Raw genomic sequence first — 24,218 nt, 5'->3', positions numbered from 1 at the left:
AAGTGAGATCTGTAAACCTGAAGATGACATTACCAGGGCTGGAGAGATGGCTTAGCCTTCAAGAGCATGTACTTTGCTTACAGAGGACAGAGTCTGATAGCAGCACCCACGCCAGGTGGATTTTACAACTACCTGTAACTCCAGCCACAGGGAATTTGATCCTCCTTCTGGGCTTTCTGGGCATCTCCATACATGTGGCACACACATGCACAGGCACACACAAGATTAAATATTTAAAAATTGGATTACCACCTGAAATTTAAAAGAACCCCACCCCAAATAAACTAAAATGAAAGGGGTTGGCAGGCCATTCCAATCTGATCAGAGTTTCTTGAAAGTGAGTGTGACCAAGGCAACTGACAAACTGTCACGGAACCTGCCAGACCTCTCTTTGGCCTTGCCTCTCTTCTCCTGGACTTTTCCTCCTCCTCTCATGGGCCCTGAGTCTGTCCCTAGCAAACTAACAGGTCCAGGACTACTGGTCTGCAGCTATCCTGGGCCCACTGAGCAAAGCCAAGTTGCCTGTCTCTACCCCCTGGTGGCCTGATGACCAAGCTCCATGGAGGTAAGCTTCCAACAACACTGCAAGCTTTCTGGATAGTGTGGAAAACAAAATCATAGGAATTGGGTACAGACTGCGGATCAAGAAAGGAAATCAAGGAAATATTTAATGTGTAGCTTTAACCTTCTATGCTCTCTCTAGGCCTTTGGAAAAATAAACAGAAATAAGAGAGGAGGGAAAGAAAGTAAGAAACTCCACCATAACTTTTGAAAATAACAAAAATAAACATTATACAAAAGTTTACTCTTTATCAATAGCATTATTTCCTTTAGATGAAAAATTATTAATTATAATGTTTTCTCATACTATCACATTTGGTGTGTTAAGTTAAAATAGAGAAGTTAATATTTTTAGAATTACATTTGTGTATTTTGTGTACATGTGTGGATGTGCATGCAATAGCAGGTGTAGAGGTCAGAGGACAGTTTGCAGGAACCTGTTCACTCCTTCTTCCATGTGAGTCCCAGGGATTGAACTTGGGTCGTTGAGCTAGGAGGCGAGCATCTTTACCTGCTGAGCCATTTCCCTTTTTCCCAGCCCAGATAAAGGTTTTAAATAGATTTCCTTGTTCTAAGACACCTTAAAACTAAAGTAAAGGAAGTCAGACTTCTAAACTTTAGTGTTGTCAGAGAGACTAAAGAAAATGATACCAGAAGAGGGGAAACCCTACTAAAGCTCCTCAAGTAATCCCAACACATGACCTCCCCACCTCCCGCTGACATCATTTTCCCCCAATTTTTACTTATGAAACTTACTGTTTGGTGTTCTGATTTGGTTTAAGTTTTGAGGTGAGATCTCTTTATGCAGGTTGGTCTGGAACTCAAGACCCTCCTGCTTCCACCTCGCAAATGCTGGAATTCCAGGCCCGTCCCCCACAACCGTCCCCCACAAATTGAGGTTGAATTTGTTGCATGCAGCTCTTTGCTATGACGATCATAAGCTCTAAGCCCCTCTACTGCTCGACTCTGAGGTCTGCTCACACTCTTCTTTGTCCTCGGCTACTGAAGCACACTGAGCAACAAATACTGTGTTTACATTTTCTGGAGGAGAAAAACCAACTGCCATTGTCTTTTCACTCTACACTCTGATCCTTTTAAGGTCAAAGTCAGGAAGACTTAATAACAAAATAGAAGATTGTATGACAATGAACTTCCTGTTACTTCTGGAAATAGTGAAGGACACGACACCTTTGAGAAGCCAGCAAGTTTTGAGTCTTTCCTCCTCCTGTGGACAAACTCAGGAAGAAGTGTTTTTTTTTCTTTTAGTTTAGTTAGAGCTGGTTCTGCCATATTGCTTGTTTCTAGATGAGTTGTGTTTTTATTTCCAAGGTCAATTTTCTCTTTAAAACAGGGTTTCATATAGCCCTAGACTGGCTGAAGACTTGCTAGTATCTAAGGCTGCTTGGGTCTCCCAAGTGCTGGGATTGTAGGTGTGTTCCGTTGTGCTCAGTTTTTAAGGTCAATCCTTTGTGGGTGGATCTGAGTCGGGATGGGAATGGTGGTGTCTTGTCAGGGCCACTATTGCTGCAATGGAACCCCATGACCAAAAGAAGCTTGGGAGGAAAGGATTTATTCTGTTTACATGTCTGCATCACAGCTCATCACTGAAGGAAGTCAGGGCAGGAACCCAAGCAGAGCAGGAACCTGGAGCAGGAGCTGATGAGGTCATGGAGGGGTGCTACTTACTGGCTTGCACCTCATGGCTTGGTCAGCCTGCTTTCTTATGGAAACAGAACACCAGTTCATAAGTGGCACTACCCACAATGGGCTGACCCTCCCACATCAATAACTATTTAAAAAAAAATGCCTCATAGGCTTGCCTCCAGCCCAATCTTATGGAGGCTTTTTCTCAATTGGGGTTCATTCCTTTCAGATGTCTCTGGCTTGTGTCAAATTGACATAAAATTAGGCCCCATGGTACTTGAAACACAGGGCTATCTTCTTGCCTCAGTATCCCAAGTACTAGGACTACTACAGGCAAGCCACCATGCCAGCTTAGTGCTGGTTTTCAAGGTCAGTCCTGAACTCTGAAGTACAGATTTGGGATTCACCTGTGTAGGGGCTGTATATGAAGCCATGGAAGTAGTAATTGTTAAGAAGAGTATAGAATCAGAAGAAAGGTGGAGAAGATCATCAGAATAGGAAGAGGAGGAGAAGAACCAGGGTGGCAATGCGTCGAGGGCCAAAGGCTAGAGTGAGTTCAGGAGGACGAGGACAAAGTGTATGGTTAGAGCAGAGTCAGGCACCTCCAACACATTTGCTGGCCCCCACCACAGCAAGGTTATAGGTCAGGCCTAAGAATCCAGGAGAACCAAAGGCCAGCAAAGTGCTTAATGGAACGCCGCTGCTTTCTTCATTCACTTCTCTCTAAATTGTTTCTCAAATTGTGTGTGTGTGTTTATGGAGGACAGAAGATGTGACCCTTTGGAGTTCTGGGATCTGAATTCTGGTCCTCTAACACAGCAGCAGTAAACGCTCTTAGCCACAGAGCCATCTTACAAGCCCTTTTCTTTTTTCTTTGTCAATGATTTTACCTGCATCTCTCCATTTCTTCTGATTTTTGTTTAAAATTTATCTGCCCCTTCCCCCTCTCTGACAGGTCTCTCTGGCTGTCTTGGAATTTGCTATATGGACCAGGCTGGCTTTGAACTCAGCGTCCCAAGTGCTGGGACTAAAGGTGCACTCCACTGTACCTGGGTAGATCCTGTTTCTTTAATAATTTTCGGTGTTCCACAGTGGTCTTGTTGCTCCTATTGTTTGTTTTCTGACTCTTTCATTTTCAGATTAGAGTTCATGAGAGGCTCTGGCTTGCACAGGTCATCTTTTGCATTAGGTAACAATGGGGGTTGCCGGACAGACTATGAAATGATGCAGATGCCCAGCTGTGGTCTGGGAAAGGGAGGAGTCACATGGTTTATGTAGGCCTGACCTTTAGCAGGGACTGTGGGAATGGCAGTTACTTTAATAATGCCTTCAGTAGATGCTGGAGAGAAATCTTAGTTTAAAAAGTCAAGTGTGTAAGAGAATAACACATAAGATTGTTTATAGCATTGCTAAATATTGACTTTGAGTCTCCCTTCCTATGGACTGCAAAGGAACTCAATTTATATTCTTTGAGAAATAGCATCCACACAGATTATGGCTGATGTTTCATTACTCATCTTGTCACGATGGTGTATTACATTGAAATCCATCCCCTCCCATGTGTACATACATACATATCGTTCCCTAAACATACAGAAATGTTGGAAAAGTGTTAGTGACAATTAAGATTTTGTTTTCGAATGGTGAAATAATAAAAACTGATTCTCCCTTCTAAAGAACCTCTTGTTCTTTGTAGGGCCAAACTTGTAAAGAGGGAACAAGGTGTGCTGGCATGCCTGCAATCCCTGTAGTTGGAAGGGAAAAGGCAGGAAGATTTTGAGTTTGAGGGAGACCCTGTCCCAAACAATCAAAAAACTCAAGGAGAATGAAAAACACAGGAAAAGCAAACACAAATCCTCAAAAGCAAAAAACTAGAAAACCTCTTTACAAAGAAGCTAGAGGCATTAAGAAGCTTTGGGTACTAGACTACAGAATACAGTAAAAGCCAAACAGAACATGTGAGGGGACTAGGGATGCAAACCTTGCATAAAGAGAGAGCGACATAGTTTTTCAAAGGAAGTGCTTCATCCTACTAGCCAACACCCACAGCAGTGAGAACAGACAAGCTGAGGCCAGAGCTCTCTGAGATGCGCAGAGATTTAAGATAGAGGAGGCAGAGTCCATGTGACGGCGAGCTGGCACGGAGGAGACGGAAAGGGCAGCGAAGTTCTCCAACATCTGTCTAGGAACTGTTCAGGAAAGAAACTGCCTTTATCAGCCATCAGGAAGAGGAGGTAGCAGGCTTCCTACTAACACACAGACAAAGTGGAGGATAGGGCAGAGCTGGCACTATGTGCTTATAAGAAGCATCGGCCCCACAGAGGGAGACTGAAACAACTTTGGTAGCTCTTTATCAATAATAGCATGTCTTGTATGGCATATAATATAACATTCTGCAAAGCAGAATACTGTTCAGTATAAAAATCCAGGCTCTAAAATCAAATACCTTTCATTAAAAAAACTAAGATAACATTTAACATAAAATTACCTATTTAAAAATGTACAATCCAGTAGCATTTTGTACATTTACAATGTTGTATAACAGCTACCTCTATTTCCAAATGTTTTTGTCTTCCTTAAAAGAAATCTCTTTTCCACTAAGCAATCGCTCCCCACTTTTCTTTCTCCCATATGTCTTAGCACTAATCTTTCTGGCTCTTAGGGATTTACCTACGTTGAATATTTTATATTAACAAAATCATATTAAGTGATCTTTTCCGTGGACTTTATTTGTTCTGTGCTATTTTGTGGTGCTAGCAATTAAACCCAGTTTCTTACTAATTCTAGACAAGTACTCAAATCACCAAGCAACACTTTTCCAGCATAATGGTATAGTGTATGTGTGTGCATGTGATATATGCATGTATGTACACATGTGAGTGTACATATGTATAAGCATGTATGTGGAGGCCAGTGGAGAAAGTTTTATATCTTCCTATATTGTTCTCTTCAGACGGGGTCTCCCACTGCTTTCTGGCTAGGCTGCTAGCCAGCAAGCCCCAGAGATATCCCTGTCTCCACCCTTGCCAGCATTGAGGTTATAGGAATACATGGCCATACCTGCTTTTTTATATTGCTGTAGGAAATCTGAACCCAGGTCTGTATACTTATGCAGCAAAAACTCTAACTGAGCTGTCTTTAAAGTTCATAGGTTTTTTTGGGTTTTTTTTTTTTTGAGACAGAATCTCACAATATAGCTCTATATTGCTGTCTTGGAACTTACTATACAGACCAGGTTGGCCTAACTCACAGAGATCTAACTCCTGGGTGCTGGGATTAAAGGCACGTGCTACCATGCATAGCTCTGTGCTCAAGTTTTTGAGGAAGTACACAGATGACTGCATTATTTTATATTCTCATTAGCAATGTCCTTTAGAAAATGTGTATGGGTGCTTAGCTTTCATATGTCTGAATATCTCGGGTATGACTGGTGCCCCTGGAGCCAGAAGGCATCTGGAACCAGAGTTTTAGATGGTTGTGAGCAGCCATGTGGGTGCTGAGGATGGAACCCAAGTCCTCTGGAAAAGCAGCAAATGCTCTTAATCTCTGAGACCTCTCTCCAGCCCCCAACAATGAACCTTTTCAAATTATATCAATCCTAGTGTGAAATTATATTTCATTGTGAGATATGAGAGTAATGAACTCAAAATTCTCATGTGAATTTTCATAATGGCTAAAGGTATTGAACATCTTCTCATCTTCTCTATTTGCTTTCTTTGATGTCCATTCAAGTTCTCTATTAAAAAATGATTGTTAAAACTTTGTGTTGTAAGAGTTCTTTTATTTTTGGATTCTAGACACAAGAACTAGGTTTTGTAAATAATTTCTTCCATTATGTAATTTGTCTTTTACTTTGTGAAAGGAGGACTGTAGTGAGGGGCTGCAGGCAGACCTGCTTTTCGTCTTGCCGGGCTCCCGCACGGCTAGCTTAGCCCCAGAAATAATAACACATAAGTTGTATTCGTTTAAATACTGCCTGGCCCATTATCTCTAGAGAGTTAGTTACTGACTAACTCTCACATCTTGATATTAACCCATTTCTAATAATCTGTATAGCACCACGAGCTGGTGGCTTACCGGAAAAGATTCAGCATGTCTGACCTGGTGGCTGGCTCCATGGCTTCTGTCTCATTGCCCTCTTCCCAGCATTCTATTCTGTTTACTCCACCTACCTAATTTTCTGTCCTATCAAAGGGCCAAGGCAGTCTCTTTATTGACCAATGAAAATAACACAATAGACAGATAACCCTCCTCCATCATTTCCCCTTTTTCTGTTTAAACAAAAAAGAAAGGCTTTCACTTTAACATAGTAAAATTACATATAACAAAACAGTTATCAAGCAAGAATTACAGTCACAATATTTATAACTATATCTTTATCATAATAATGGAAAACTATAACTATGACTACCCATTCTTCAACTCCATCAAAGACTCCAGAAGGATATAATATTACCTAAGTAAACAAGAAGTAAGCAACTTCCAAAACTCTAGAAATGACAGAGACATCTTGCTGCCTGGACAGTCACCCAAAGTTCCTCTGTATCGTTGGGGCACCCATCTTTGGCCTTCAGGCCCATAATATCCAGAGACATTTCCATGAAGCAGGAAATTTTAAAGGCAGTTCAGTCACTATCTGCTGTGTCCTGCAGAATGTCTCGCAGACTCTTTCATGAATCAGGAACCCCGAAAGATCATCTCACCTTTGGGCAAGTTCAGCAGTCCTCTCTCTGAGGGTTCTGTGTCCAGTTTATACAACAGTCCAGGCAAGAGCAGTTTCTTGCCCAAAATGGCTATCAAATTCCTTAAGGAGCCTCTTCGATGCCCATCTTCCTCTTGAAGTAGATTGGTGCTGCCAGGAGCAGACGTGTCTCATTGTCATTAAAACATTAAATGTCATGTTCTGTAGTCTTTGAAAGATATGAAGAATGCATATCTGAAATATATCTATGTACATCTAGAAAATCAAACTAACATTACTACAAGCTTGACTATTATCAATGATTATCCATTAACAACCTATATTTTTAATTATACATTACATTTTTAAATGAACTACACAATCACAATACCTCAATCAAAATCAGAAATATAAATATATATACATATAACAAAATTGACCTTAAAATCCATACCAATGAAATTATTCATATCTATAGCATATCCCCCTTTAAATGTAAAAGAACATTTATAAACAATATTTGGGGATATGGACATAGTTATTTCTCTCCAAACTTCTTCCTGCTGTATTGGGGCGCTGTTAATCAGGTTTTTCATGGTAAAACCTGTCTGCCAGGTTCATCTCAGTTGGTAGTTGAGTGAAGTAATTTCTTGAGGGTGTTTACAGCAACCTTTCAGGAGGACGTGGTCTATCCCATATTGGGATAGAAGCAGTCCATAGGGTCTCATCCTCTGTGAAAACAAAAGAAGGACCTCCTTTCCAAAGCATCATATTCTTAGACCCAAATTCTGAAGTCAAGGTATTTTCAAAATATCTATCTTGGATTAATTCTGCAGCATTTATAAGCAAATGTCTTTTGGTGACTGTTGCTCCTTCCTCAGCATTCAAACAATTAAAAGAGAGCATAATAGCATACAGCATCAAGATTCTCTGTGTATTTTCCATCTTTATGATGGCTATATTTTAACCTCTATTTCTTTTATTTTTACTTTTACTTTTTGAGACTGGTTCTCTGTATATCTTTTTGTCCTGGAATAACTCTGTAGACCAGGCTGTCCTTGAACTCAGAGATCCCACTGTTTCAGCCTCCCCAGCACTGGGATTAAAGGTGTGTGCTACCACACATTGAGGTCACAGAGGTCAATCTCTACCTCTGTCTCTTGAAGTCATGGAGGTCAATATGCCTCTGCCTCCCAGGCATTGGGATTAAAGGTGTGTACCACCACACCCTATATCTCCCTTTCTTTTTTATTTTTAATGACTTTAACCTTTTAACCTGCATATATTTTTAACACACTGTAAACCATTTAGAGGTTTTCTTCCTCTTTGAATCTCTTTTTACTGTATATCTCTCTTTTTCTGACCACATGAGTCTAAAACCGTGGCTTTGACGGCTAGATCCAGTTCATTTCTTAGCTTTCCAGACTCATGGTAGAGGCACCACTGGAGCCTTTTACTGCCACAACTCTATGGCATTTCAAGGTCCTTGCTAGCAAGCAAGCTGCAGCATTCTGCTCACAGACCACACTCAGTTGGACTGCCTGCCTGAAAGAGTCAGAGATTGCCTTGGCAGGACAGCCCAGAAAGCCAACATTTTAAAACAGCATAGCTTTTTTCCTGCTATAGCTTAAAACCGAAAAGCATGCATTCAGCTTTTCATCAACACCGTTTAAGTGCTTTGTGGCGGGACCTCTTAATGAGCTACAAAGTTTTGCAGCTAAAGCTGAGTCAGGTAGCCTCTCTTAGATGAGAGCGCTTGATTGCCTCTAGCAAGCAGAGCAGACCCGAGAAATTGCTGCTACCAAGAAAACATGATTTACTCTATTCTTTCCCAAACTTTCTCAAGCTTTCTGTGGATTCAGTTATCCACGTCTAGGCGCCATATGTAACATGACGGCCGGCTTGTTGGGATATCTGTCCCGCCTGGCACCCCACAACTGGCAAGTCCCAAAGAAAATCAATCACACAGAAATCTCCATAAGATTATAAACTGATTGGCCCATTAGGTCAGGCTACTTATTAGTTCTTATGACTTATCTTAACCCATTATTCTTATCTACATTAGCCACACGGCTCAGGCTCAGTACCTTTCTCAGCTGGGCAGTTTACATCCTGCCTCTTCGCTGGTCTGCGCAGGAGTCGCAGAGGAACCTTCCTGATTCCCAGAATTCTCCTGTTCTCATTGCCCCACCTATACTTCCTGTCTGGTTGACCCGCCTATACTTCCTGCCTGGCCAATCAGCGTTTTATTAAAATATTCTCTTTATCTCTTTCTTTGACCCATTGGTTAATTAAGAGCATGTTATTTAATTTTCACATAATTGTGAATTTTCCATTTTGCTTATTATTGATTTCTAGTTCCTTTCTGTAGTATTTGAGAAAATTGTCTTAGTCACTGTTCTATTGCTGTGGAGAAACGCCATTACCATGGCAATTCTTATAATGGGAAGCATTTAATTGGGTCTTGTTTACATTCTGAGGTTTAGTCCATTATCATCATGCTGGGAAGCATGGCAGTACATAGGCAGACATGGTGCTAGAGAGGTAGCTGAGAGCTTTACATCAGGATATGCAGACAGTGGGGTGGGGGGCGCTCAGCTTAGCTTGGGCCCTTAAAACCTCAAGGCTAATCCCATGTGACACACTTCCTTCAAAAAGGTTTCACCTCCTAAACCCTGTCATGTAGTCCATTCCCTAATGACCAAGCATTCAAATCTATGAGCCTATAGGGGCCAATCTTATTCAAACCATCACATACTTCATATGACTTTAATCCATTTAAATGTATTAAAATTTGTCTTGTGACTTAACATATGGTTTTAGAGAATGTTTCATGTACATATGAAAATAGTATTATTATATTTTCATTCCATGTACAAATGAAAATAGTGTGTATTCTGATGTCAGTGGGATCATAACTGTGTGCTCAGGATGCCCCAGACACTTCATTTCTAGGTATGCATGATCCATAAAAAATAAAAATAATCAATGAAAGAGGAACTGGAAAGAAAATTTTAAAGCATAATTGAAAAAGATTGGTAAAGAGAGTAATATGCAACAAAATATGTATCTTTATCTTTGAAAGAGTACTTTCTTCTCCTGCTTTGGGCCTGCATTAAAGCTTGAAATAGTGCCACAAACTATGATGTTAGAAGACATTAAATTCACTGTATTGTTTTATTTTTAAATTTATTTTATTTATTTATTTTAAATTATGTGTATATGGGTTCAAATGAGTGTAGTTCCTGTGAAGGCCAGAAAAGGTGTTGGGTTTCCAGAAAGTGGAGTTATAGCCATTTTTAGTGGGTGCTGGGAACTGAACTTGGGTCCTCTGCAACAGCAGTATGTGCCCTTAACTGCTGAGTCATCTCTTCAACTTCCATTGCATTATTTTCAAAGAAGAGGTTATGATGCTTTAGGTGAATCAATTCTCAGGTCCTTTAGGAATGGAGCTCTACATCCATGTGTACTGAGATGGGCAGTAAGAGAGCCTTAACTGAGCTATTCTTTCCCAAAGGTATCCTCCGGGCCCTCCTCCAACTTTGATCCAGGCAACTATGTTGAAATGGCTGATTCAACCATCCACACACCCTCAAAAGTGGTGACACAAGATATTACGATGGAGCTACACTGCCCACTGTGTAATGATTGGTTCCGTCATCCACTGATGCTGAGCTGTGGCCACAATTTCTGCCAAGTCTGTATTCAAAACTTCTGGAAACTGCATGCAAAGGAAACGTTCTGTCCTGACTGTAAGATGCTATGCCAGTATAGCAACTGTACATTCAACCTTGTGCTGGAGAAGCTGGTAGAGAAGATTAAGAATTCACCCCTGCTCAAGGACCATCCACAGTGCCAAGAGCATGGAGAGAACCTGAAACTGTTCAGTAAGCCAGAAGGGAAAATGATCTGCTTTCAATGCAAGGATGCACGGTTGTCTATGGGGCAGTCTAAGGATTTTCTGCAAATCTCTGATGCTGTCCGTTTCTTTACGGTGTGTGAGACCTGGGCCACGAGAAATCCCTTAGGAAAACTCTTTTGGAGGGCTGCTTCTTTCTTCTGACCTCATACCTTTATTCAAATAATGAGAAACTGTAGAGCCCTCAGAAATACAGCATGCCTTGGAAAGTTCTTTCCCTAGAGATGCTCCATGTAGGAAAGGCATTATGAGGGAGCTATGGCTGACTCCTTCAGTCACACACTGGGTAAAGTTTGAGCAGAAAGAATGTTCCTGCTATAAATATTTCAAACTGTGATGAAGTTTCAAATAAGTACGACAATGGAAATAGTATATGATAATTATTAGTGAGAGTGAAGTTTTGTCACATTTGTAATTTCTAAGTGTTCAGGACCTCTGAGAGGGTCCGGGGATAGACAATGAAGGAAAGGTGTGAGACTAGAACTGGAGAATCGTTTGGATTTGGATGAGTGGAAGGAAGAAGGAAATGCTCCAATGGGAACGGCGTAGGTAAAGGTGTCCAGATGCAGTTACGGTAGCCTCCTCAAATCCCTGTATCTAGATAATAAGATGTCAAACTTAACTGTTTCTGTTGCTTATTATACTCACAAATTTTGTTTTGGTGGTGCTGGGGATTGAGCCCCAGGCATAGTGTAAGCAAAACAAGTATTAATGCTATTGAGCTAATCCTTAGCCCTACTCAAATTCTCAAGAGGTAGGAATTACGTACGGCACAGTGGAAGTATAAGAAGTCTTTGTTACAAGAGTTTACTTAGTCAACACAGATTTATTAGAGAAAAATGAGAGAGAACTCCAGAGAGTGGGAGAACTCCAAAGAAGGAACACCTCAGAACCTATTTATTTCCTGGCACACCATGTTTTTGTAGATGTCTTTTCCACTCCATCCCAGCAATGAGCTAACTTTAATAGTTTCTTATATTAAAGTTTCTATGTTCAAACAAATACCGGTGTGCCTTGTACACCCTGGCAGACTCTCTTCTGAAGCCAGGACTGGACTCCCCACCTTGCCTACCCTGTCCTGTTCCACATGTGCCTCCCTGTGCTATTGGCACAGCTCTTTTCCTGTCCCACAGATGTCTCTTTGTGCCATAGGCACGTGTGTACATGCATGTGAAGGCCAGAGGAAAATTTTAGGTTGTACCTCAAGGAGTTGTCTACCTTGTTTTTTGAGACAGGGTTTCTCACAAAGACCTGGGATTGCAGATTAGGCTAGGTTGGCTAGTCAAAGCCAGCAAGCCCCAGGGATCTGTCTGTCTCCAGCTTCCCAGCACTAGACATGCCCAGCCATTCACATAAGTGCTGAAGATCAAACTCAGGCCCTCATGTTTGTGTGGCAGGCACTTTACTAACTGAGCCATCATCTCCCCAGCACTTGTGCTTTGTTTTCTTTATCTCCCAAATTGCTGTGGGTTAATTCTATTTGGTATTTCTAGGATGAGCTTGCTACCTATCAGAGCCAACTTCAGAACACCCTCAAGGAGCTTCAGTCTCTCAGAACTATGCAGAAAGATGCTATTGCTGCTTACAAGGTGAGGGGCAAGGGAAAGGGTTTATGAAGCAGAGCTGCAATTTCCCCTTCCTGTAACTCCTGCTATATCAATATACTAAGCAGCACCTGGGTTGCAGAGTTAGTGCAGTTCGTTCACTCGGGGAAGGAAGAAACATATGGCGGGAAAAGTTCCCAATATTTGATCAATTGAACAGATTAGCTTTTGTCCTAACATGCCGTCTTTTGACGGTTAAGTCACTAGGTTAACAATGTGGTATTGAGATCTGCTTGTTCTGTCCTTTCACCTATGGCAAAATAGAGACTTTACCAGTAAAACTTACCAAAGATGGCTATGTCCAAAATAATACTTTTATATCCTTTGAGTTTATAACCTGGTACCTCTGAACCATGGATTCTCAAAATACATTCATCCCATCTGATTTATCTTCCTTAACTGCTCCCAAACTATGTAAAGCTGTTGCCTATACATGTCTATCCACTTTAGACTTCACAGGAGTGCTAAGCAATACTAATAGTAAAGATTCAGCAAATCAGTATCTAGGTTGGGAGCTAAATTATGTGGCAATTATCTCCACAGAAACTACAGTCAATTATAATCAGAAACTACAACCAATATTCATTCAACAAATATTTATTGAATGGGTCAAGGCATAGAATCCCACACTAGAATCTGAGTTTGGGAGACAGATATTAAATAATGCCAGCAATACGAAGAAATAACAATAGTGACTAGTACAATATGATATGAAAACAGAGTAACAGAGAGAGCTATGTGGAGACTCTTAATTTAGGTGGAGGAGGACGATGCTCTGAAGAAGTCACGAGCTGGAATTGTACTCAGTTGTTGGTAGAATACTTGCCTAGCATGCATGAGGAAAATGAGTTAGAGAGACAATGATAAGACCATATGGTTAGAAAACTGTTGCAGGTTAGTATGCCAAGAACAATGGCACTTGACTGAACTAAAGAGCAGTGCATATATAAACAAGAGCATATGGTGGAGGGAGGTGACTATATAGATGTGGTGATTGATCAGACAGGAGTGAATAGCGAATCTGGAGCCCAAAAACTGGAGAAAAATTGTCAGCATTAGATTTAAAGGTATTTAAAGCTGCTGGGGGGGGTATTTCCTAGAAAGCATAGAATGAGCTTAGGATAGAATACTAATTTTAATATTTAAAATGTGGTTAGAGGAAGTGGAACTAATTAGATTGGGAAATCATGAGAAAGGTGAAAGGGAAACTGGAAACACATGGGTGAGAAGAACAGTTAAGACTATTTTAAGAGTGTGATAATAGTTGTCCAAGGAATCTAAGCTACATAAGACAGGCCATGAAGATAGAAGTTTATTAATAGAAACGGGGGGGGTGTCAATGATTACAAACTTATTTTGTTGTTTTCTTGAGACAGGGTCTCTTCATGTAGCCCTGGAACTCATTATGTAGACCAGGCTAGCCTCGAACTCATAGTGATCTGCCTGCCTCTGTCTCCCTGTCCCCTCCACCAAGCTCTGGGAATAGGGCCTTGAATCATCATGCCCATGTTGAATATAAACTTTCATTGAGATTCAACAGTGCCCCAGTAGGGAACAAGTGAACCTGGAGCAAAAGTCATTTTGGAGATGATACATTTTCTGTAAATGATAAAATTCTATATGTGGCTGAGAATAAGTGGGAAAAGTTCTAAGTCATTAGAAATAAAGACAATGAAGAACTAACTAAGAAGCCAGGATATACAGAATTCATCAGGGAGGAAGTTGTGAATGGACACACACGGACACACACACACACACACACACACACCCCTTGCATGCACAAACTTCAAGTGCAGCAATTATCAATTTTAGCACTTTATACATTGTTCATAACCTGTTTCTTTTATGTTGTCCTGGCAGCAAGAGTAGTTTTGGTTTTGAAGGGACAGGTTCCCCAGGTTCCTTATGGCTCTAGTTTAACAGTATCACTTGGTAGATACTGTTTTGCCAGTCTAGGAAGGTATTGTTGGTATTAATTTTAAATGTTTAGCTGGGTGGTGGTGGTACATGCCTTTAATCCCAGCATTCTGGAGGCAGAGGCAGGTGGATCTCTTGAGTCTGAGGTCTGCCTGGTTAACAGAGTGAATTCCAGAACAATTAAGGCTACACAGAGAAATCTTGTCTCAAAACCACCCTCTCCCCCCCAAAATCTTTTTAGAATGTTTGAATGAATCCACAACATTATTTAATAGAACACTGGTTATTATCCAAGTACTGAGAAAAAAAATGAAAACAAAACCTTTCCTCTTACACCATTAAACTAGTTGGGAAAGAAGGATTAAGCCTTCCATAGGGCTCTGCTTGGTAGGACTGAATGTTGATGCTAAGTAATCACTTGTATGGAATTTTCCAAGGTGCACTGTATAGTGTGAGCCCCTGTCTTTAACTGCTAGCTAGTCTCAGTAGTAATCATGATGATTATGGAGGTTTCCAGGACAACAAGATACAATTGCAACAACAACTTTCCCTGGAGTTTCTAAAACTGCATCAGTTCCTGCACAACAAAGAGAAGGACATTCTAAACGAACTCCGGAATGAGGGGAAAGCCTTGAACGAGGAGATGGCGATGAACCTGAACCAGCTTCAGGAGCAGTGTCTTCTCACCAGAGACATGCTGGCAAATATTCAGACACGGATTGAACAGCAGAATCCCTTCGACTTCCTCAAAGTGAGACTCCACACCAATTTGATTATGGGCACACTTGGAGGGAAGAGGGCCTGGGGTCGAGGGGCAAGGAAAGCAAAGCCCAACTAAGCTCTAAGCTCAGTCTATCTGAGCCCAACCCCACCATGGCAGGGCTTTATGATCCTCTGGGAGAAACGTAGGCTGCTTTTGTTCTGCGTTCAGTGGGAAGCTGTGCTTTCATATCCCTAAAAAACATGATTAGTACAAGTTCATCAATAATGCTATATGGATCAATATTTTTATTTTCCCATAAAGAAGCTTGAGGATTTCTTTCTTTCTTTCTTTCTTTCTTTCTTTCTTTCTTTCTTTCTTTCTTCCTTCCTTCCTTCCTTCCTTCCTTCCTTCCTTCCTTTCTTTCTTTCTTTCTTCTTTTCTTTCTTTCTTTCTTTTTTTTTTTTTAAATGTCTCTGATAGCCTTTGTTGAGTTTTGGGCTTACAGAAATCATAATCTGAAATATTTAAAAATCTTTTTGTCAAACTTTGCTACCTGAAGTCTCACCTCTAAAGCAACACTGGTGATCACTTCAGTACTCAAAAGTTTAGTTACCCTTGGCACTAGGATTACTTCTGCTCTTAATTGTGGGAGGATTTGGAAGTGTTCACTTAAAAAAAAAGCTGACCTTAACTATGAACTTACTGGCTCCTTTACTGTTTCCTATGAGAGCTGGAACTACAGAAATCAGGAGGTTAGCAAGTGAGAGGTCAGTTTATCCCAGCTTAGATTGGGGTGTTGATTGGAAAAAGCCCGTGGAGGATGCGCACTTGTTGGAGACGGGCTGAGGACCACTTGCACAGGAAGCCAGTATTGACGATTAAACCTGGATGGTGACCAGAACAGACGGACTTCTAGAGATGATAACCAGGCATCTGACTGCTCTCTCTCTCTCCTTTTCTCTTTTAGGACATCACAAAGCTCATAGATAGGTAAGTGCCCCTCCATGGCACTCTGTCCCTTTCCTTCTGTCCCTGAGGATGTCTACAAAAATAAACTCTTTGTATCCCTTACAGCGTGGAGAAGGGAATGAAGACACTCACACCCATTCAGCTTATCTCCAAAAAGCTGAGCCCAGGACGCTTCAAAGGTCCCATTCAGTATACAACCTGGAAGGAAATGCAGTCCATTCTTTGTCCAGGTATAGTGGGAAGTAGCTACTTGTTCCTCTGACCCTTAATCTACATTTCATCTGTGGGGCCTCTGCTGTGGCTCCAGTTAGTTCTTTAGTTTGAGACAGGATGGAGATGAACGTGGGTGGAAGTTTTAGACTTACTTATGTATTTTATGTACACAAGTGCTCTGTCTGCATGTCTGCTGCATGCCAGAGAGGGCACCAGATCTCATTACAGATAGTTGTGACTCACCATGTGGTTGCTGGGAATTGAACTCAGGACCTCTGGAAAAGCAGCCAGTGCTCTTAAATACTGAGCCATCTCTCCAGGCCTTGGGGTGGAGTTTAGTCAAAAAGAACTTTTATTTTTCTTTTGCTGCTATGATCTAAGAATATGTATCTTTGAACTAACAATACATAAGAGTCTGATATTATAATTACTCCTCAGTCTATGATTTTGTGTGATCTAGAATGTGTAGAAATGGCCACAAATTTATCCTATTTTGCTGCATCAGCTACACAAATCTCTGGAGTGTCTCTGCTCTGAAGACATTTTCCATACACGCTCCTTGTATATATTTAGAGTCCTTACAGGTCTTTCAGGGCTTGCCAGTCACAGCATAGAACATAACATTATAAGAGAGTGTTAGAGATCATCAGTGCTTCAGAAAAAAAGTTTTTTTTCTGTATCTAATTTCAGTAGATAGGACTAATAAGCACATTTTTATTTTCTTGAAAATATCAAAGGACTGAACAGGACAAAATAACACAAGTGGTATTTCAAGAAAAAGAAGCAATAGTCTAGACATGTATAGAAATAAAATTTTAGATAGTTTTTGCAAAATTCATATAGATATTATTATTGTTTGTTATTAACCTAGTTAAAATCATATATATATCCCTGTCACATTTTCCAGGTGACTAACACCAAAAGAAAATGACTTCACTGAAGTATAATTAATAGAGCAGAATCTGCCAATTTTACCTAAATATACTCAGTGTGCAAGCTGATGAGTTTTAACAAACATATATATATATATATATATATATATATATATATATATATATATATATATATATATCTGTTTTCAAAATATAGATAGATGGAGGCTGGGGAGATGGTTTAGTGGATAAAGTGCTTGCTGAACAAACACGAGGACCTGAGTTTGAATCTGCAGCACCTATGTAAAAAGTGGGGCAAACAACTGTAACCCCAGCACAGGGATGGAGTTGGATAAAAATGTAGATCTTTAGGAGGCTTGCTGGGCAGCCAGTCTAGTTAAAGAATGAGTTAAGATTTCAGTAAGAATCCTGCCTCAAAAGGTAAGACAGAGCATGATTGAGGAGGCACCCAAAGTGGACCTCTGAGCTCCACATGCAAAAGTTCGTGCATGGGCATACCTGCGTCATGCGTGCGCACACACAGACATGTCTTTTTGCAGTCAGCTCTTTTTGTATAGCTCTCGCCCTTAGTGCTTGCTGACCTGCTTTATTTCACTTTGGATGCGTCTTTTCAACTCGTGATTTAATGTAAACTGCATATTACAGCACTGTTGTACTTACTGCAGCCCTTCCTTTGAGTCCCCTATGTAGATGCACATAGCAATAATTTTGTTTAAGGGACACGTCATAATATGCTTATCTATTCTTCCACTGATGAACATTAGGGCTGTTAAGAATAAAGTTGTGTGAATCTGTTTACAAATCTTTAAGAAGAAGACCTAGTGGTGAGGTTGAAGATTTGCATTTAATTTTATAAGAAACTGTTAACCCCTTTTCTCCCTCAACTGGAGGAATCAGTTTACGTTTCTGCCTGCAATGGATGAAGATACTATTTTCCCTACATTTTTGACAAAACTTGATATTGTCAATCGTTCTAATTTTAACTATTTAACCTTAAATATAGTAGCATTTCATCATTGTTTTAATGTACACATCTCTAATGTCTGATCCTGTCGAACGTCTCTCCATGCGGTTCTCTGCCATTCCTATGCCTTGTTGGTGAGATATATTCAATCTTTTGACCACACTTTCGTTGGATTGTTTTGTCCTTTACCACCCATGTTTGTTAAAAAAAAGGGGGGGGATTTAAAGAAACAAAACAAAACAAAAGTGTATCTATGTATGAGTTTGTTCTCCTTAGTGTGGCTGTCTGTCAACAGAGGACAGAAAAAGGTTGGATTCCCTGGCTTTGGAGATGCAGGCCATTGTGAGTTGCCTGACGTGGGTGCTGGAAACAGAACTCTTCTGCAAGAGTAATATGTGCTCTTAAATTTGAGGCATTTCTCTGTCACAGATTGCTTTTTTTGACAGCTCCTATTTTTTTTTTAACTTACGTTTTTTGAGACAGAGTCTAATGTAGCCCAGGCTGACTGAGAGTTCTGTGTGGCCAAGGATGACCTTGAGCTCCCCACCCTGCTGTTTCTACCTTCCAAGTGCTAGGATTACAGGCACGGACCTGATATAAAACACTAAACCGCAGTAACAACAACAAAACCAGGATCTCATTATACTGCTCAGGTTGGCTTTAAAATTAGGATTTTTCTGTCTCAACCTCCTACATGCCAGAATTATAGGTGTGTGCTACAGCTCCAACTAAATTTTAATTGACACATGGTATTTGTAGATATTTATAGGATGCAATATAATTATCTAATACATGTATGCAACATATAATAATTAAATAATTGATAGTATTTATGTTTCCTCAAACATTTATCACTTCTATGTGCTGGAAACATTTGAACTCTTTTAGTTGATTAAAAAAATATAAAAAAAAGCCTGGGGATACGGCTCAGTAATAGAGTGCTGGCCTTACATATACAAGGCCCTGGACTCGATTTCCAGCACTGTCAACAAAACAAGTTCACTGGGAAAAAAATATATAAAGTAGATTATGATTATCATGTTGTGCTATAAAACTCTGAAATTAACATCTATCTTACTGTATTTGGATTTCTGTTATCCAGTATCATTCTACCCCATCCTGCCTATCCCTCCTGGCCTCCAGTGATCACTAGTCTATTTCTATGAGGCAAATTTTCTTAGTTTTTACATATTTTAAAAATATCTTCATCTGTCACAGAATTCTATTACTGTAGAATACAATATAAATTAAGTACTTACAAATGTGAAATTAAAGATTGTTTACAAAGTACAGGCCTAGTTTTGTAATGACCAGATTCAAATGACATGAAACTACGTTGTTAGATTGTCATACAAATTTCTAAATGTTGCTTTCACTGTCTGTGTCACCTTGTCCCGGGCTGGGAAGCACACAGTCTGCGGACCCCACTCTGAAGAGCAGTGGCACACACCACTCTAGAGCTACAATGTCTCACTGCATGTTAAACCAAACACAACCTCCACCAGGTACCTCGGTCTTCCCGAGTTCTAACAGACAGTCTCTCCTACACAAGCACCCAGCTGCATTTCCTCTTCCTTTCAGTCTCTGCTTGCTCAGAGTGGACATCTCCTGTTACATCCCAGTTGAGACACGTTCCTCAGGGACGTCTCCTAGGACAGCCTCACCTAATTTTACCTCTTGGCATTAGTCAAGATTTACGTTATTTGTATTGTTTCCTTCAGTAGAACATAAATTAATTCAGAGCAAAGTCTGGCTGTATCCCAAATATAAAAAGGTCTACACATAGCAACACGGATATCAAGCAATAGAAAGTATATGGGAAGCTTTCTGACTAAGGATTCTGCATATTGGGATGAGAACACAGTATCTATGTTAGTATTATTTCTTACTATGGAAAATGGCATTCACCTCATTTCCTGCTGTCTCATTTTCTTACTAGGCCTGTCTCAAATAACTCTGGATCCTAAAACAGCTCATCCAAATCTGGTGCTATCTCAAAACCGGACCAGTGTGTGTCACGGTGATGTGAAGCAGGTAGTGCCTGATGAGCCAGAGAGGTTTGATTCCAGTGTGGCTGTACTGGGCTCAAAAGGCTTCACCTCTGGAAAGTGGTATTGGGAAGTGGAAGTAGGAAAGAAGACAAAATGGACAGTTGGAGTCGTCAAGGAGTCCATCATTCGGAAAGGGAGCTGCTCTCTGACTCCTGAGCAAGGGTTCTGGCTTTTAAGACTAAGGAACCAAACTGATCTAAAGGCTCTGGATTTGCCTTCTTGTAGTCTGCAACTGGGTGAGCTCAACAGGGTGGGCATATACCTGGATTATGAGGGAGGGCAGGTGTCCTTCTATAACGCTACGACCATGACCCATCTTTACACCTTCAGTTGTCTTTTCATGGAGAAACTTTTCCCGTACTTCGGCCCCTGCCTTAATGATGGTGGAGAGAATAAAGAACCATTGCATATCGTACATCCACAGTAATTAGTCATACTACTGGATAAATTCAGAGCGTTATTAAAGGATTGAAATAGTTTACCAATTTCACTGGATTCTTTTTTCCAATTTATGGGGAACTCTGAAATAATGAAAGCAGGATTCACAAACTGACTTGAGTTTCAGTTTCCTACATGGATTTTGCTGAAGCCTTTCAAGATAACATTCTACTTCTCTGGGGTCTTCCAAGACACAGGAGCTTCCCTGAGTATGATCCTCATGTTTGTTTCTGCAGCAAACTGCACCTTGATTTTGCAATGCTTGGGAACCCTTTACAAATGTGCTGCCAGCGTGAGTCTAAGAGGATGGGCTTGCACATCTGCACTCTTCTTCCTGCTTAATTATCTTTTTTTTTCAGTGCTGGGGTTTGATTATAAAAATCCAGATTGCTGGGAGGTGGTGATGCATGGCTTTAATCCCAGCACTGGGGAGGGGGGGGGGGCAGAAGCAGGCGGATCTCTGTGAGTTCAAGGCCAACCTGGTCTCCAGAGCGAGTTCCAGGACAGGCTTCAAAGCTACACAGAGAAACCCTACCTCGAAAACAAAACAAAACAAAAACAAAACAAAAAACTCATCTCATTTCTTTTCCAAAACATGTTGCTGTAAACTTGAAAATTTGCTACAGAGACTTAAAGTAGAAAACGGCTTGAATTAGCTTATAACTAATCTTTCCTGCATTCTCTCAATATACTTTTTAGTTGAGCAAATATTTGGCTCTTTTTCCTCTTTTCTGTTATTTTTTTCCTGCTTTATTAGTGAGAGTTACCTGTTTCTCCTATATTAAAACATTATTTTGAGTGAGGTAACCCAGACACAGAAAGACAATTATTACATGTACTCACTCTTAGGTGGTTTTTAAACATAAAGCAAAGAAAACCAGCCTACAAACCACAATCCCAGAGAACTTAGACAACAATGCGGACACTAAGAGAGACTCACATAGATCTAATCTACATAGGAAGTAGAAAGTAGAAAAAGACAAGACCTCCTGAGTAAATTGGGAGCATGGGGACCTTGGGGGAGTGCTGAAGAGGGGAGGGGAGAAACAGGGAGGGGAGCAGAGAAAAATGTAGAGCTCAATAAAAATCAATAAAAAAAGAAATTCCCAAAGAATTAATTAAAAAAGCACACCCATATTTCCATCTGCTTTGAACTCACAGAGATCTGCCTGCCTCTGCCTCTTGAGTGCTGGGGTTAAAACAGGCGTGAGCCACCACTGTACAGCTGGTTTAGAGTTCTTAAGACCCACGTTATTCTTGATGAAATGGTCCTAGTTCCCCTCCATGGAATTTCCAACCTAAAGTTGCTTTCATGTACAACATGTATATGTTTATAATAGATGAGTTTGGTAACTAGCATGACATGATTAAAAGGCTACATTTAAAACTTACAATTTTTCTAAACAAAATATTTTTTATTTATGCATATGCGTATATATCTGAGTGTGTGTCACATGGTTGCAGGAGCCTATGGAGTACCAAAGAAGATGTTTCATCCTTGGAGCTAGAGTTTTAGGTGGTTGTGAGCTGCCTGATGTGGGTGCTGTAACCCAAATTAGGTCCTCTGAAAGAGCTCTTAATCATTGAGCCATTTGTCCAGCCCCTTACTATGTCTTTCAATGACTTCACTTCAAAGATGCAGTGAGACTCATTTGAGCCTGGAACTTTGCTTGGTGTTATCACTGTCTCTCCTCTCCTCCCCTATCAAATAATATACTTTAATTATTTCTAAAACTACACAATAATTAAAGCAAGTGGTAGATATGTAGAGGTTTTCCGAAAATAATAATAAAAATACTAATTAACTGATAACTTGGCTTTAGAACCCAAACAGTAATGAATCATTGGTGGCTCCCGTGTGCCTCTCTCATTCTTCAGGTACTCATTACTCTGTTTTGTATTAAAACTTAAGCTATGGGGCTGAAGATGGCTCAGCAGATAAGAGCACTTATTATTCCTGCAGAAGCTCCAGGTTCCATTCCCAGCACCCTCAGGGCTGTTCATAAACACCTGTAATCTCAGTTTTGGGGAATCTGATGCTTTCTTCTGACTTCCTCAGGTTCTTGCACCCATGTGGTACGCATGCATACTCAGGCACACACACATACCCATAACAAATAAATAATGGTTTACATAAAAATTCCTTACAATATAAACTATAGCTGGTTTTTCTATACATTTTAAAAATTATTTTATTTTTTCTATATTAAATATTTGTATATTACTAAAATATATATTTTAATTTTAGAACTTCTTTGGAACTTGAAAATAAATGGTATGTTGTTATATGTGTTCCTGGGTTTTCTGAAAACTCAAAATTATGAGATATCAGTACCACAGTTACAGTTACCTACAGCCAACCATGAACTGAAAATATCAATGGGAAATTCCAGACATAAGTGATTTATTAATTTAAAATCGTGGCTCTGAGAGTTGGAGGTGCATCTCAGTGGTAGAGACTTCTTATTATATTTGAGGGCTTGGGTTGAATCCTCAGGACTGCATACACAGACAAACAAATAAAGAAAACACGCAGCTCTGAGTAGTAGGACAGAACCTGATGCCTTCCTACTCCTCCCACTTGGGATCAAGAGAGCAGCACATTCCCAATGTACATACTAACTGCCTTACGGTAGTTAAGAGAAAATACATTAATTTTGTTCAATATATTTTTATAATTGTTCTGCTTCATTATTGTCAATTTCTTACCATGCCTTATTTACAAGTTAAAAATTGTCATAGCTATATATGTGTAGTGGTGGAAATGCATCCTCTGTGCCTAAGGACTATTGTCTTTCATTGTATGAAAATACGGTATAATTCAGGATCACTAGTGGGTAAAGACAGTTGCCACCAAATCTGACGACCTGAGTTCAATCCTTTGGACCCATGTGGTAGAAGGAAAGAACGGATTCCCTCAAGCTGGCCTCTGACCTCCACATCCAAACCATGTCACACCGGAAAAAAACAAAACAAAACATAATTTTAAAATTTAAAGGAGAGAGTAATTTAAATACCCAGTGTACAGTGATTGTTTTCCTTTTCCTTTTTGTTATTGTTCCTTATCAATTAAGCTGCCACAAACATTCTGTGTGTACTGCTGTATGGGTACATGGGAGCAAGAGTTTCCCCAGGTGCACAGCTGGTAAGTGCTGGGTGACATTAGACACATAACTTTAAGAGAGACTGGACTGTTGATCAAAGTGCTAGTACAGCTTTACATTCTCACCAGCAGCAGCAGGAATTCCCATGACTCGTCCTCGCCAATCCACTTTTTATTAATAAGGTCAGCATGTAATGGCATCGCACTGTGGTTTTAATTTGCATTTCCCTAACAACCATGTGATTAGGCAAATTTTCATGCGTTTATTGGTCATTTGTGCATCTTTTATAGAAGGTCTATTCAGAAGTTTGCTGAATTTTATAATTGGGCCAGTTCTCTCTTATTGTTTCATTGGGTTACTTATATATTCTGGATACTAATTCTTTGTTGATTATTTGTCCTGCAGGTACCTTCCCCATTTTGTGACTTGTGTGTATTCACCCTAATTATGGTAACTTGGATGAAGAGAATTTTAATGGAATCAAATGTATGCAATTTTTTGGTCATGGTTAACACTATGTCTCAATTAAAAAAAAAATCCTTTGCCTGGGGCCAAAA

General features: G+C 40.2%; 1 protein-coding gene across 1 annotated transcript; it reads left to right on the top strand.

The window, feature by feature from the left end:
* Positions 1 to 376: 376 nt before the first annotated feature.
* Trim69 (tripartite motif containing 69) lies at positions 377 to 20,604 on the top strand. The gene is made up of 7 exons (XM_087911253.1): positions 377 to 565; positions 10,404 to 10,880; positions 12,299 to 12,394; positions 14,844 to 15,077; positions 15,997 to 16,019; positions 16,104 to 16,228; positions 20,008 to 20,604. The coding sequence occupies exons 1-7, from the start codon at positions 560 to 562 to the stop codon at positions 20,544 to 20,546; spliced, it is 1,500 nt and encodes a 499-aa protein (XP_087767379.1). The 5' UTR covers positions 377 to 559; the 3' UTR covers positions 20,547 to 20,604.
* The last annotated feature ends 3,614 nt before the right edge of the window (positions 20,605 to 24,218 follow it).

The sequence above is a fragment of the Myodes glareolus genome, chromosome 10 (genome assembly GCF_982192425.1).
Source record: "Myodes glareolus chromosome 10, mMyoGla1.1, whole genome shotgun sequence".
Lineage (NCBI taxonomy): Eukaryota > Metazoa > Chordata > Mammalia > Rodentia > Cricetidae > Myodes > Myodes glareolus.
The sequence above is the reverse complement of the archived record's forward strand: the minus strand, read 5'-3'. Positions and strand labels throughout refer to the sequence as shown.

What these genes read in the sequence shown, in the direction of transcription:
- Trim69 (XM_087911253.1), top strand. An exon ending in ATGCTGTCCGTTTCTTTACG is followed by an intron (nt 10,881 to 12,298) that starts GTGTGTGAGACC and finishes TGGTATTTCTAG; the next exon opens with GATGAGCTTGCTACCTATCA. An exon ending in ATGCTATTGCTGCTTACAAG is followed by an intron (nt 12,395 to 14,843) that starts GTGAGGGGCAAG and finishes GGAGGTTTCCAG; the next exon opens with GACAACAAGATACAATTGCA.